Source organism: Phyllopteryx taeniolatus, chromosome 7 (genome assembly GCF_024500385.1).
Source record: "Phyllopteryx taeniolatus isolate TA_2022b chromosome 7, UOR_Ptae_1.2, whole genome shotgun sequence".
Taxonomy (NCBI): domain Eukaryota; kingdom Metazoa; phylum Chordata; class Actinopteri; order Syngnathiformes; family Syngnathidae; genus Phyllopteryx; species Phyllopteryx taeniolatus.
Window position 1 is genome coordinate 29,078,690 of NC_084508.1, and position 14,690 is coordinate 29,093,379.

The 14,690-nt window shown below is 42.1% G+C and overlaps 2 protein-coding genes and 1 long non-coding RNA gene across 7 annotated transcripts in view; 2 read left to right on the forward strand and 1 right to left on the reverse strand.

Moving 5' to 3' along the window:
- Positions 1 to 14,651, reverse strand: part of LOC133480877 (uncharacterized) — a 46,045-nt gene extending 31,394 nt beyond the window's left edge. Inside the window, exon 1 of the long non-coding RNA XR_009789383.1 lies at positions 14,508 to 14,651. This is a non-coding gene — a long non-coding RNA (uncharacterized LOC133480877). The remainder of the gene's footprint in view (positions 1 to 14,507) is intronic.
- On the forward strand, positions 824 to 13,313 carry glrx2 (glutaredoxin 2). Of its 4 annotated transcripts, none has more exons than XM_061779562.1 (4): positions 824 to 908; positions 1,657 to 1,723; positions 5,109 to 5,285; positions 12,772 to 13,313. In XM_061779562.1, the coding sequence occupies exons 2-4, from the start codon at positions 1,658 to 1,660 to the stop codon at positions 12,931 to 12,933; spliced, it is 405 nt and encodes a 134-aa protein (XP_061635546.1). In that variant the 5' UTR covers positions 824 to 908; position 1,657; the 3' UTR covers positions 12,934 to 13,313. The 4 variants fall into 4 exon arrangements, with proteins under 4 accessions (XP_061635546.1, XP_061635548.1, XP_061635547.1 ...); XM_061779564.1 differs by having other exon boundaries at positions 879 to 903; XM_061779563.1 differs by lacking the exon at positions 824 to 908 and adding an exon at positions 932 to 1,123.
- Positions 13,702 to 14,690, forward strand: part of uchl5 (ubiquitin carboxyl-terminal hydrolase L5) — a 30,569-nt gene continuing 29,580 nt past the window's right edge. The window contains exons 1-4 of one of the 2 annotated variants that reach the window (XM_061779558.1): positions 13,702 to 13,831; positions 13,908 to 13,972; positions 14,408 to 14,471; positions 14,551 to 14,656. In XM_061779558.1, coding sequence (XP_061635542.1) covers positions 13,821 to 13,831; positions 13,908 to 13,972; positions 14,408 to 14,471; positions 14,551 to 14,656 — 246 coding nt within the window. In that variant the 5' untranslated portion in view covers positions 13,702 to 13,820. Of the gene's footprint in view, positions 13,973 to 14,407; positions 14,472 to 14,539; positions 14,657 to 14,690 lie in introns of both variants that reach the window. The other variant, XM_061779559.1, reaches the window with a different exon arrangement.

A 14,690-nucleotide genomic window follows, 5' to 3' on the forward strand; every position in this document is an offset into this window, starting at 1 on the left:
GAGATGGTTCTACACCTTCACTGGAGTCTATCTGTGTTTGATTGTACTGATTGGACTTGATTAGGAAAGCCAAACACCTGTCTACATAAGACCTTACAGCTCAGAGTGACTGTTCTTGAATGGCCCAGACAGAGCCCTGACTTAAACCCAATTGAGCATCTCTGGAGAGACCTGAAAATGGTTGTCCACCAACATTGACCATCCAACGTGACAGAACTGGAGATGATCTGAAAGGAGGAATGGCAGAGGATCCCCAAATCCAAGTGTGAGAAACCTTTGCATCATTCCCAAAAAGACTCAGGGCTGTATTCGCTCAAAAGGGGGCTTCTATTAAATACTGAATTGTTGAAAAAAAGGGTCTGAATACTTATGGCTGTTTGATATTGCACTTTTTCTTTTTTAATAAAGCTGCAAAAATTTCAACAATTCTTTTTTTTCTGTCAATATGGTGTGCTGTGTGTACATTAATGAGGAAAAAAAAAAACTTAAATGATTTTAGCAAATGGCTGCAATATAACAAAGAGTGAAAAATTGAAGGGGGTCTGAATACTTTCCGTACCCATATATATTACAATAACAATAATTAATTAATAATGAAATGAAAATGTAAATGTAGGTCAGTGCTGGATAAGCAAATGTATTTTAATTAATTATTTGTTGTTTCTTTAAAAAAAAAAAAAAATAAATACAATAATATATATATATATATATATATATATATATATACACACACATACACACGTGTGTTTGTATATACAGTTTATATATACAGTTAAATTGGACCAAGGGTCCTTGACAGACGCTCCACGACTCGAGACTCGCTCACATCAATACCACGTGAGCGTTGTGACGTCAGTTAGCTACGTTGAGGGGAAGACATCACTTCCGACTTCCGGTGTTCATGTAAGGTAGGCTTCAAATTAATTTATATAAAAGACGTAAACAAGCATGTGACACTATTCATGAGTGCTGTATAATTACACGCTTCCTAAAACACTAACTGCATATTTCATCTAGACCAAGTATTCGATATTTTTGGGGCCGTTTGTCGTTTTTTATAGTTTTATTAAGAGTTTCTTCGAGCTGGACGTTTTCCTCGGGCGGCATGGACCGGCTGCCGAAGGTCATCATTTGCAATAGTTACTCATTTACTATATCATCTAACGCGACAGATCATTGTATACATACGTTTTCACCCGTATACATCCTAGGGATTAAATAAATTCGGTTTTGGAGAGATAGATCCTCTTCACAGCCTTATTACGTAGGATAGTGCTCCGAAACGCACCATCTTGATGTTTGTCAGATTTGAAAGTGTCCAGTACGTCACCCACTTTGGTTAGTAATCCTGGATTAACCACATGCACAAACCTTGTGCAAAGCAGTTGCTCACGACATAAAAACGAGTGAAACAACGCAGTTCCGAACTCGTGAGCTACACAACCAGGGATTTAGTAATGAACATATGGAAGTTTAGATCAGAAATTCTTTACTTATATTCCATACTTAATTTCACCTCTTCCTGTGATAATTTGCCATTTCCAAGGTTATAAGAACCAATTTTGGGATAGTAGTAGACTAGTAGTCAATGTTGTCGACTGTCTTGTTTTGACTTTGATTCAAAATTGTGCTCAAGCAACTGCATTCTTGTTTCAGAATGGGAAATTTTGCATCCTCCACAACAGGTGGATCAACAAGTACAGCATGTGTAAAGTTTGTTCATGTAAGTAAAGCCGATTCCTTATTTAGGTGTGTGTACGTGTGTGAATGGGATGGGATAGACTCGTCTGTAAAACATTTTGCTCAGCACCCCCACTCCCCCATTGACGATTGTAGTCCGCCCCCCCCTGAAAAAACCTTGGACACAGTCTGGCGACCCTGCTAAAAACAGGCTAGTGATAAATGTTACTGTATGAGGTAGTAATTATGTAGTAAGTAGTCGTAGTAATGGTTGTAATTAGGGATGTTCGATACCATTTTATTCCAGACCGATACCAGTAAGAGTTGTCAACTCTTGAGTACTCACCGATACCGATAGTAAGTACCAATACCACTAGTACTTTTTATTTAGAAATTTTCAATCAACACAATGACAGATAATTTTAACAAAGACTTTTTTTATTTTTCCTATTAAAAGGCAGCATGGTCACTCTGCAATAGAGAGTTAAAAGTCCAAAATAAAACACAAACAACTATCTCTGAGTTTAGGATTAATTTGTTATAAATTAACAAAAGTGTAATATAAAACTAACAACTTTCCAAGTTTTAGTATTTGTTTAAAATAGGTTTTAGTGCAAAATTAAACAAGTTTAACAGTTAACGCTCCCTGAGTTTTAGTCAAAGGTGCAAAATTAATGCAAAGAACAAAACTTTAACCTTTCAGGTGCTTAACTATCTATAGTTGACATCTGAGGGTGAAAAGGGAAGAGATTTTCTTATTGAGGAACAAAAGCATCTCCGTATTCTCAGCAGAGAGTCTTGTGTCATCAAGACTGTGAGCTACTGAACTAACGAGCTGTTCTCTATCTATGGCTCTATGTTTAGAGATATTTTCTTGCTACTTTGGCCTGAAGGGAAATGTTTCTTTCTATTCAGCCTAGTAGTGGAGTGGATTGGCATCACGCTCAAGTACATTAAGTCTTTTTGTCAATGTATGTCTCCAACTGCATTGCAGCAGCGATTACTGGAGCACTTATCACAGTGCTTCAAGACGATGATGTACAGTGGGGAAAAAAAACTATTTAGTCAGTTCTCCTACTTAAAAAGATGAGAGGCCTGTAATTTTAGTCATAGGCATACTTCACCTATGAGAGACAAAATGAGAAAAAAAAAAAAATCGAGAAAATCAGTCTGATTTATTTTTTGTTTTTTTAAAAAGAATTTATTAGCAAATTATGGTGGAAAATAAGTATTTGGTCAATAAAAAAAGTTCATCTCAATACTTTGTTATATACCCTTTGTTGGCAATGACAGAGGTCTAAGGTTTTCTGTAAGTCTTCACAAGGTTTTCACACACTGTTGCTGGTATTTTGGCCAGTTCCTCCATACAGATCTCCTCGAGAGCAGTGATGTTTTGGGGCTGTTGCTGGGCAAAACAGACTTTCAACTCCTTCCAAAGATTTTCTATGGGGTTGAGATCTGGAGAATGGCTAGGCCACTCCAGGACCTTGAAATGCTTCTTACAAAGCCATTCCTTCGTTGCCCAGGCGGTGTGTTTGGGATCCTTGTCATGCTGAAAGACCTCTTCAATGCCCTTGCTGATGGAAGGAGGTTTTCACTCAAAATCCCACGATACATAGCCCCATTCATTCTTTCCTTTACACGTCCTGGTCCCTTTGCAGAAAAACAGCCGCAAAGCATGATGTCTCCATGCCCATGCTTCACAGTAGGTATGGTGTTCTTTGGATGCAACTCAGCATTCTTTCTCCTCCAAACATGACAAGTTGAGTTTTTACCAAAAGGTTCTGTTTTGGTTTCATCTGACCATATGGCATTCTCCCAATCCTCTTCTGGATCATCCAAATGCTCTCTAGCAAATTTCAGACAGGCCTGGACATGTACTGTCTTAATCACGGGGACACGTCTGGCACTGCAGAATTTGAGTCCCTGGCGGCGTAGTGTGTTACTGATGGTAGCCTTTGTTATTTTGGTCCCAGCTCTCTGCAGGTCATTCACTAGGTCCCCCCGTGTGGTTCTGGGATTTTTGCTCACCGTTCATGTGATCATTTTGACACCACGGGGTGAGATCTTGCGTGGAGCCCCAGATCGAGGGAGATTATCAGTGGTTTTCTAGGTATTCAATTTTCTAATAATTGCTCCCACAGTTGATTTCTTCACACCAAGCTGCTTACCTATTGCAGATTCAGTCTTCCCAGCCTGACGCAGGTCTACAATTTTGTTTCTGGTGTCCTTTGACAGCTCTTTGGTCTTGGCCATCGTGGAGTTTGGAGTGTGACTGTTTGAGGTTGTGGACAGGTGTCTTTTATACTGATGAGTTCAAACAGGTGCCATGAATACAGGTAACGAGTGCCTCAGGAGCCTCCTAAAGAAGAAGTTACAGGTCTGTGAGAGCCAGAAATCTTGCTTGTTTGTAGGTGACCAAATACTTATTTTTCCACCATAATTTGCGAAAAAATTATTTTAAAATCAGACGTTATTGTCCGGATTCTTTTTCCTCATTTTGTCTCTCATAGGTGAGGTATACATATGATGAAAATTACAGGCCTCTCATATTTCTAAGTGGGAGAACTTGGACAATTGGTGGCTGACTAAATACTTTTTTGCCCACTGTACGGCCGGATCATTAACTTCAGTGGTGAAGCTAATGACCAGAGCGTTACATAAAGAGCTGCTAATTTGGCTCCATGTACTGTCGGAAATCCCACGTTGTCCACAAATCTGAGTGGTAAGCTAGCGAGTGCCCATGTTTTTTGTAATTCCCTTGGATTGGTGCTCTTCAATTTCTCGGTTTTCTGTCGAGTTTGCTGTGACGTTGTCTACCAGAGTTTCCTCTTTTCCCCTACGCCAGCATCAACTGCTTTGTGCTAATTTTCGTGTTTCATGTGTTCATTAAAGGAACGACTATTCTGCAAAGTTTGGTTTGTCTTCATCTCGAAGAATTTCCAAACTGGCGAAATTTTGACGAGATAAAACAGCCATGCTTTCGGGTTTGTTGTTGTCAGAATGGGCAGTGAGACACATGATTTGCCGTGGAGTCAAACTGCGGCAGAGTAGCGCCAACTACTTGCGATGAGGACTTACTCAACGTCAGATTTTTTTTGCCTCAAGGTATCATCGCTGGTATCAGTATCTGTCACGAGTATTCGCGGCTGGGAATGTTACGCCTATGATACTGTGTGCAAAACCGGCAAATTCACAGCTTTCTAATTCTTCAGCCCCTCGTTCCACATCAGTACCTTAGGCACAGAACAGCAAGCCAGGAAAATGCTGGCTTAGATTTCCAGTGAAAAAGATGTGACTGTGTGCTATTACTTCTAAAGTCTTCTGAAAATTACAAACTATTATGAAAATGCACAAGAAAAAGAGATTTTTTTTGTTTTCACTGAAGCATGATCTTTTGGACTGATACTGATTGTTAAACCTTTCAGGAATTGGTGTCACAGAACTGCGTTGTGATATTTTCCAAGACCACGTGTCCCTACTGCAAAATGGCAAAAAACGTGTTCAATGAAATAGGTGCATCTTACAAAGTAATTGAACTTGATGAACACAATGACGGGAGGAAACTACAAGAGGCCTTAGCTCAGATGACTGGTGCCAAAACGGTAAGAACCTCATTATGCTTCTGGGGATTGATTTTATTTACTTGAGTCAATTTTTTTTCCATTATTTTTTTTTACCTGTCCTTTTTGAAAGCTTAGTCATGAACTATGATGAATCTTTATGCCATATCATGTAATAATGTTTTTTCTGTGAAACAGGAGAGCCTGATGGACAGTACTCCTTCGTTGTAGTTTGCATGGGTATTTATGTCTATTGATAATGTGGTGAGGCAGTATAAAGCAAAAAATATTTTAACAAATGTATATATTTTTTAAATCACTGACACTGACTTCATTTGACTGACTAACATGCAGCCAGCATGGGTTCAGTTCCCACTCATTGACAATGTGAATGTGAGTCAGTTTCTGTATGTTCGCTGCGATTGACTTGATGAATCCTACAGTGGGTACGGTACGGAAAGTATTCAGACCCCTTATATTTTTCACTCTTTGTTATATTGCAGCCATTTGCTAAAATCATTTATTTTTTTCCCCTCAATGTACACACAGCATCCCATATTGACAGAACAAAAATGAATTGTTGAAATTTTTGCATATTTATTAAAAAAAGAAAAATTGAAATATCACACAGCCATAAGTATTCAAACCTTTTGCTGTGACATTCATATTTAACTCTGGTGCTGTCCATTTTTTCTGATCATTCTTGAGATGGTTCTACACCAGGGGTGTTAAACTCATTTTAGTTCGCGGGCCACATCCAACCCAATTTGATCTCAAGTGGGCCGGACCCTTATAGCCCTGGCCTTATAAGGTATTAATAATGACAATTCAACTGTTTTTTTACCATCTTTTTGTGCGCACGTAATTACAACTACATTTGGGGAAATATTCACATTTATAAATTATTATCTTGTTGCCAATTTTGTTTCAAATCATATGAGCAATCTCAAATGTCATAACAAAAATTAGTGCAATTTCATCAATATTATGAATCTGTGTTTTCATCTACAGTAGAAATCACAGTGGATCTACAAACTGTATGTACCTTTTATAAAACACCCTATTTAGAAATCTTTTTAAATGTACATAAATTTCCACATCCATCTGAAAATCTTGAAAGGCTAAACTGTTTGATTATACTGATTGGACTTGATTAGGAAAGGCACACACCTCTCTATATAAGATCTTACAGCTCACAGTGCATGTCAGAGCAAATGAGAATCATGAGGTAAAAGGAACTGCCTGAACACCTCAGAGACAGCATTGTGGCAAGGTACAGATCTGGCCAAGGTAACAAAAAAGGTTCTGCTGCACTTAAGGTTCCTAAGAGCACAGTGGCCTCCATAATCCTTAAATGGAAGACGTTTGGGACGACCAGAACCCTTCCTAGATCTGGCCGGCCGATCAAACTGAGAAATTGGGGGAGAAGAGAGAGGTAAAGAAGAACCCAAAGATCACTGTGGGTGAGCTCCAGAGATGCAGTCGGGAGATGGGAGAAAGTCAACCAGCACTGCAGCCCTCCACCAGTCGGGGCTTTATAGTAGAGTGGCCCGACGGAAGCCTCTCCTCGGTGCAAGAAACATTAAAGCCCGCATGGAGTTTTCTAAAAAACACCTGAAGGACTCCAAGATAGTGAGAAATTGTCATGAAAGGAACAGAGGATAGGACCCAAAAATGCACGACTCCAAAACAAATGGACAGTTTCCAAAAAGAGAGGTTTAATAGACGGGCATAGGTCGGTACACCGGCAGGCAATCCAAGAAAGGCAACAGTATCCAAAAACATGAGGCAACGAGGCAAGGTCGATAATCGGAACAGGGTCAAGTCTTACTGTGAGTCTATGACGTGGAAACAAGGAATGCTGGAACGCGACGACAAGGTACAACGAACTGGCAACGAGAGGGAATGAGACACGAGGTTAAATACAATAGGTAATTAGGGTGAACGAGGCACAGGTGGTGAAGATGCTCACAGGAGCAGGTGTGTGTGAAACAGGGGGGAAGACATAACCCGGAACTCACACACATGACAGTACCCCCCCCCCCCCCCTTAACGGCCGACCCCAGACGGCCCTGGGGCCCCTGGATGCGCAACGTGGAAGTCCCGAATGAGCGAATCATCCATGATAAACGCAGACGGTACCCATGAACGTTCCTCAGGCCCATAGCCCTCCCAGTCCACCAGATATTGAAACCCCCTCCTAACATTAGGCCACCAAAAGCGCTGTTCGACCACTGATTGCGTCTTGGCAATGCCTGGGTGACATACAGTTCGGTTCGTGTGAGCCCAGTGGATGACTCTTCCCCTTAAGGTCGGAACCACATAAAGCCTGTTTTCAGGGCAATCTTCAGGGCTAGGAGGGTCTTTCAGAGCCCCTTTAACCACAGTTTCAATGTCCCAAACAAAAGTGGAAATGAAACATGACTTAGGCAAAATAGTCTTAGGGTCGGACAAAGAATTCTCTTCGGAGAAAATACATGACAAAGCATCTGGCTTACCATTTTTAGAACCAGGTCGGTAGGATAATGTGAAATTAAATCTAGTGAAGAACAGAGCCCATCTAGCCTGCCTCGCATTTAATCTTTTAGCAGTTTTAATATACTCAAGGTTCTTGTGATCTGTCCATACTAAAAACAGAGTCTGTGCCCCCTCTAGCCAGTGCCTCCACTCCATCAAAGCCACCTTGACTGCCAGCAGTTCACGGTCACCAATGTCATAATTCTTCTCAGCTGGGGTCAGTTTTTTGGAGAGAAAAGCACAAGGATGTATTTTATCATCCTTGAGAGATTTCTGGGAGAGCACTGCTCCTATTCCGGCATCAGACGCATCGACTTCTACCACAAACTGCTGTTTGAGATCTGGCAAAGTTAGGATGGGAGCGGAGGTAAAGCTCGACTTAAGTTTTTGAAAAGCTGCCTGACAAAGCGGGTTCCATACAAAAGGTTTGTGTGGCGAGGTAAGATCATGCAAAGGAGAGGCTATAGAACTGAAATTTCTGATGAATTTTCTGTAGAAGTTTGCGAACCCTAAGAACCTTTGTACATCTTTGCGCGACGTGGGAGTAGGCCAATTAATAACTGCATCGACTTTGCAAGGGTCCATTTTGACTTCACCTTGAGCCAGGACGAAACCCAGAAAAGAAACGGACGCCTTGTGGAACTCACATTTCTCAGCCTTGACATATAGTTGATTCTGCAGTAACTGCTGCAAAACAGAGCGGACATGAATAATGTGAGTCTCCTCATCCGGGGAGAATATCCAAAATTTCATCCAAATAAACAAAAACATAAACATTCAACATGTCACGCAGAACATCATTGACAAGGTTTTTGGAAAACAGCTGGAGCGTTAGTAAGCCCAAAAGGCATTACCAAGTATTCATAATGTCCCGTGGGTGTGTTGAATGCTGTTTTCCATTTATCCCCCTCCCTTATCCTGACTAGATGATATGCATTTCTTAAGTCCAGTTTGGTGAAAATCTTGGCTCCCTCCAGGAACTCAAAAGGCGGTGGAGATGAGAGGAAGAGGGTACCTGTTTTTTACCGGGATCTCGATACAGGGTCGAAGGGTCTTGTCTTTCTTGTCCACAAAGAAAAATCCTGCTCCCGCAGGGGATGAAGATGGGCGAATGATCCCGGCTGCCAGTGATTCTTCCACGTACTCCTTCATGGCCTTGTGGCCTTGAGAACAACCTCCCTCGTGGGGGTGTGGTTCCAGGCAGCAAGTCAACAGCACAGTCATTAGGTCTGTGGGGTGGAAGGGATTTGGCCTTGGACTTGGAAAAAACGTCTTTAATATCCTGGTAACAGGTGGGCACTTGAGATAAATCAGGATGCCCAGATGGGGTCTGTGGATTGTCCTTAGAAACATAGCCCTGAACATCACATGGCGGCTTGAAACAATTCCGGGCGAAATTGCTGCCCCATGACATAACCTGCCCAGAGGACCAGTCAATGTGGGGGTTATGTAATTTCAACCATGGGTTCCCGAAGATAAGGTCATGATTCATGGCGTCAAAAACATGAAAACTAATGCGTTCCGAGTGCGAATCAGGAAATGTCAATGTGAGTGTTTGGGTGCGGTGAGTGATCTTGCCCATAAAACTGCCGTCTGCAGCATATGTGTTGCGGTGGCGTTTTATTTCAAAGGTTCTAAGGTGCATACGTCTAACGAGGATGGAGTTGAGTAAGTTTGCGTCAAAACCAGAGTCAATTAATACAGGTGTATGAATTTCTTGATCAGGAGAGCATAGTGTCACTTTAGGAAGAACCCGTGTAGGGTCTTCCTTAATGAAATTCAGACTCACCTCTCCCGTGCCCTTGGCAACTTTGACGTGACAGTTGCTCACGGAATGACCCAACTGACCGCAGTAGAAGCACCGCCCTTCCCTCAGCCGGCGTTGACGTTCCTCAGGGGAGAGACGGAACCTGCCCAGTTGCATGGGTTCATCCGTGGGGACGCTAGCCAGTGGGTTGAGACCGGAACCAGGGGATCTGCCTTGGTTTGGCTGGTCACCGAGGCTCGTCCTCCAAGTGCGCGGTGACGCAGCCCTCTGCCGATCTCCATCCAGCTTGCGATCCAAAAGCCTCTTGTCGATTTTTACGGCGAGAGCGATGAGAGTGTCCAAGTCGGTCGGCAGGTCTAGCGGGACTAAATGATCCTTGACGGCGGGGGATAGTCCTTGAAAAAAGGCATCGAGTAGCGCCCGATTATTCCAATGACACTCAGCTGCTAGAATGCGAAACTCAATCGCGTAATCTGACACCCTGCGCTTGCCTTGTTGTAAGGTGACAAGGGAGCGAACTGCCTCACAATTTGGAGTGGAAAATTGAAAAATTTGCTCCATAGTCTTTACGAAAAAATCCCATGAATGACACGCTGCGGAATTGCGGCTCCATTCAGCAGTAGCCCACGCCTCCACACGACGAGTCAGGTGGGAAATGACGAAAGCGATTTTTGCCCGCTCGGTGGGGAAGGCAGCTGCCTGCAGCTCAAAGTGGAGTTCGCACTGCGTGATGAACGGCTTAATGTTCCCAGAATTTCCAGAGAACCTCTCCGGTCGAGAGAGCTGTGGGCAGACAGCAGCGGAGGTGGCAGGTGGCTGCATGGTGACTGCTTCACATGGAAATACCGTGGCGGTATTGGGTGTGGTGCCAACTGGTTCCTTCTCTTGAATAATTTTCATAAGAAGTTCAAACTGCGAGGCCACCTGTCTCATCATATTGTCCTGATGCCTTGACAGTCCCTCTAGATGAAGGTGGAGGGCAGCAATCTGCTCATCCTCCTTCGAGAGGCGTTGACCCTGCGCTTGAAGGGCTTTGCGCACCGGGTCTGAGTCTGCTGGGTCCATGTTATGGCCAGTTCGTTCTGTCATGAACGGAACAGAGGATAGGACCCAAAAATGCACGACTCCAAAACAAATGGACAGTTTCCAAAAAGAGAGGTTTAATAGATGGGCATAGGTCGGTACACAGACAGGCAATCCAAGAAAGGCAACAGTATCCAAAAACAAGAGGCAAAGAGGCAAGGTCGATAATCGGAACAGGGTCAAGTCTTACTGTGAGTCTGTGACGTGGAAACAAGGAATGCTGGAACGCGACGACAAGGTACAACGAACTGGCAACGAGAGGGAATGAGACACGAGGTTAAATACAATAGGTAATTAGGGTGAACGAGGCAGAGGTGGTGAAGATGCTCACATCAGCATCTGTGTGTGAAACAGGGGGGAAGACAAAACCCGGAACACACACACATGACAGAAATAAGATTCTCTGGTCTGATGAGACCAGGATACAACTTTTTGGCCTCAATTCTAAGCGGTATGTGTGGAGAAAACCAGGCACTGCTCATCACCTGTCCAATACAGTCCCAGCAGTGAAGCATGGTGGTGGCAGCATCATGCTGTGGGTGTGTTTTTTCAGCTGCAGGGACAGGACGACTGGTTGCAATCGAAGGAACGATGAATGCGGCCAAGTACAGGGATATCCTGGACGAAAACCTTCTCCAGAGTGCTAAGGACCTCAGACTGGGCCGAAGGTTCACCTTCCAACAAGACAATCTAAGCACACAGCTACAATAACGAAGGGGTGGCTTCAGAACAACTCTGTGACTGTTCTTTAATGGCTCAGCCAAAGCCCTGACTTAAACCCAATTGAGCATCTCTGGAGAGACCTGAAAATCGCTGTCTACCAACGTTCACCATCCAACGTGACAGAGCTGGAGAGGCTCTGGAAGGAGGAATGGCAGAGGATCCCCAAATCCAGGTGTGAAAAACCAAAAAGACTCATGGCTCTATTGGCTCAAAAGGGTGCTTCTACTAAATACTAAGCAAATGGTCTGAATACTTATGGCTGTGTGATATTTAATTTTTTATTGTTTTAATAAATCTGCAAAAATTTCAACAATTAAATTTTTTTCTGTCAGTATGGGGTGCTTTGTGTACATTAATGAGAAAAAAATTAAAATGATTTTAGCAAATGGCTGCAATATAACAAAGAGTGAAAATTTTAAGGGGGTCTGCATACTTTCCGTACCCACTGTATGTGTAATCCGCGTTTTGCTCTAAATCAGATGGAAAAGGCTCCAGCTCCTTGCAACCCTGAACAGGATAAGTGCTATTGAAAATGGATAGACTGATAGTCTATATTTGGACTGGGAAGACAGTGCCCCTCTGAGGAAGGGACATATAAACAGGATTGAGACAGGATAGGGAAAGACAGGAACAGTAAACCAGGCAGCTCTACTGGTGTGTGATAAAGTGGGAGTGGCTGTGCAATGGCAATCACCCCTGCAAAGAATTTGAATCAGTATGTTTGCATGCAGAAATAAATTGAGTTGATGACATACTGTAGTTTGGTCCCTCCTACTTTTTCCACACTTCCCTATGAAGTCACAGTTTACATGCTGCTAGTTCCACTTAATCTCTGAGCACTAGGTAACGATGATGCTCCTTACAGCTTGTTTCCTTACTAGACATACAGCTCTGGAAAAAGTAATAGGAAAAAAAACAAAAATTTGAGCTTTTGCCCCCCCCATTTTTTTATTTTCTGCACACACTAAAATGCTTCAAATGACAGTACAATATTTACAGTATATTTGGAATTTATGAGTTGTGTTGTCAGTAGTTCATACAATAAAACCAAAGTGTTTCAAATGTAGAAATAGCTAAATCAGAGAATCTAATAATTTTGTAGTGGTCTCTTGATTTTTCTTTATGTCCGTAGATGCCCCATTGAGCAGCTTGTCCGTAGAATGTTCAATATTTGTATTATTCATATTTATTATTTATTGTCTTATTGTTTACTTCTGTCTCATCACTGCTCTGTGGTGATGCTTGTCGAGTTACATACATGCAATTTAGCCATCCGCACGTGTGTTGTTGAATGTGTTTCATCAGCCTAAACACAGCCATGTCACTTGAAATGTAAATAGATGCATATAGGCAATCAACCGGAATTGGGCACTTGGACCTGCAGTATAAATCCAGCCTAATGTGCATGTCTAATACTAACATCATATGTGTTTTCAGGTGCCAAGAGTCTTCATTAATGGAAACTGTATCGGAGGTGGCTCAGATACCAAACAGCTCCATCAGCAGGGCAAGTTAGTGTCCCTGATCAATCAGTGTGCTCCCTGCTGTGCGCCTAGCTCCGAAGGCTCAGGGAGTGGACAGTTTGAATCTGCAAAATGACTAATTGTTCTTTTGATATCTTTCAATCATGCATTTATAAATGTTTGATAAACCTTGTGTTTCAAGTTGTATATTGCTTTAACAATGTTGTCTCATTTATTTATCATAGTGCACTGAATACTTTGATGTCATGCAACACATTTTTATTCAAGAGTTTACAATATTATTTAAGGTTTCACTTAAAGCATGAAGCTTCATCATAGGTTTGGTTTCAGTTGTCATTGAATACTAATAAGTGAGTTTGTTTTATTTCTGTACGTGATTGTGTACTGTAAATTGTTTCAGAGGATTAACTAGTGCCTAATGAAACAGTATCCCTCCTATATGATAAGTATATTTAACAGGGCTCATGATGCCAATAAAACATATTGAGAAATGCAGTGACTGTGTGGCAATATGGTTTATTTTTAGACTTGCTCTCCATTTAAGTGGGTTTTAAGCAACTGTTTTGGCCCAGAACTAATATTGACACACCTATGGACAATTTAGAGTGCTCAGTGAACCTAACGTCCATGTTTTTTTGGAACGCCTGAGGAAGCCCGTTTACCCGGAGAAGACCCACACAAGCACGGGAACAACATGCAAACTCGACACAGAATTCTAAATGATGTTTCTGGAAAAACGATTGGACACGTCGTTGTTTATGTTTGCATATTTCCCAATCAGAATAACGGCAACGCAAACACTTATCGATCTGTGATAGATATATATATATATATTTTTTAGTGAGACTGTTACTCATAAACATCTATGGACCCGACCGAAAACTAATACTGTATGAAATTGCTACTGTGTACGTGGTGTCACAAAACAGGCGCACCCGCTTCCCCGCAACGTTGCACGGCTCACAGTCTCCATCCTGAGCGCAGTGACATTAGCTTGACTGGATGCTCTCTTGGTAAGCTAGGTTTGCAGCCAGTAGTAAATGTGCCCTGTATCGTGACTGAATTAACATTCTTAATAATGGCTGGAAGCGCGGGTGAGTGGTGTCTCATGGAGAGTGACCCCGGCGTGTTTACGGAGCTGATAAAGGGTTTCGGTGAGTGATGTTAACTGACTTGCAAATACAATCGTGGTGATTTTATGTGGCTAACTATCCTAGCCTGCCGCACTTGAGCTAAATGCAACTATATAATAACGGTGTTTTCCGAAACGACTGTGTAAAATGAACCGAGCTTGACTCAAAGCAGTGCTCCTGTTAAGTATGTAGCATATTTTGAACGTTTTCACAGCGCATCTCTGCCCACATTAAACAAGCTAAGTGGTTAGCATTACTCAGCTTTCAAACCAACGGCGCGTGAAAATCAGTCATTGTGAATGACCGACACAATTTAAAGGACTCTGTTTTCAAATTGATACTTTAGACACCTTCGCCGCTTGGCCCTATTTTATTTGTTTTATTTTGTATTTTTTTAATGCTCTAATGTACCAAGAGCAGTTAATTGAATCACCCATGCGTTTGTGTCATTTGTAGGCTGCAAAGGTGCCCAGGTTGAAGAAATATGGAGTATGGAACCAGAGAACTTTGACAACTTGAAGTATGTAATAAAATAAAATAAAATCAATACGCATACCTTGACTGAAGATAGGCATTTTCATTTACAAGCTCTATTCCAGGCCTGTCCATGGATTGATCTTCCTGTTTAAGTGGCAAGCAGGTGAAGAGCCAGCAGGATCAATTGTGCAGGATTCAAGACTTGACCACATCTTCTTTGCCAAACAGGTAGCCTACGATTTCGTATGCCATCTACTGTATA

Coding starts and splice junctions, on each gene's coding strand:
- glrx2 (XM_061779561.1), top strand. CDS start 1,458: ATGAACATATGGAAGTTTAGATCAGAAATTCTTTACTTATATTCCATA. Junction 1,724..5,108: donor CATGTGTAAAGTTTGTTCAT/GTAAGTAAAGCC, acceptor TAAACCTTTCAG/GAATTGGTGTCACAGAACTG. Junction 5,286..12,771: donor AGATGACTGGTGCCAAAACG/GTAAGAACCTCA, acceptor ATGTGTTTTCAG/GTGCCAAGAGTCTTCATTAA.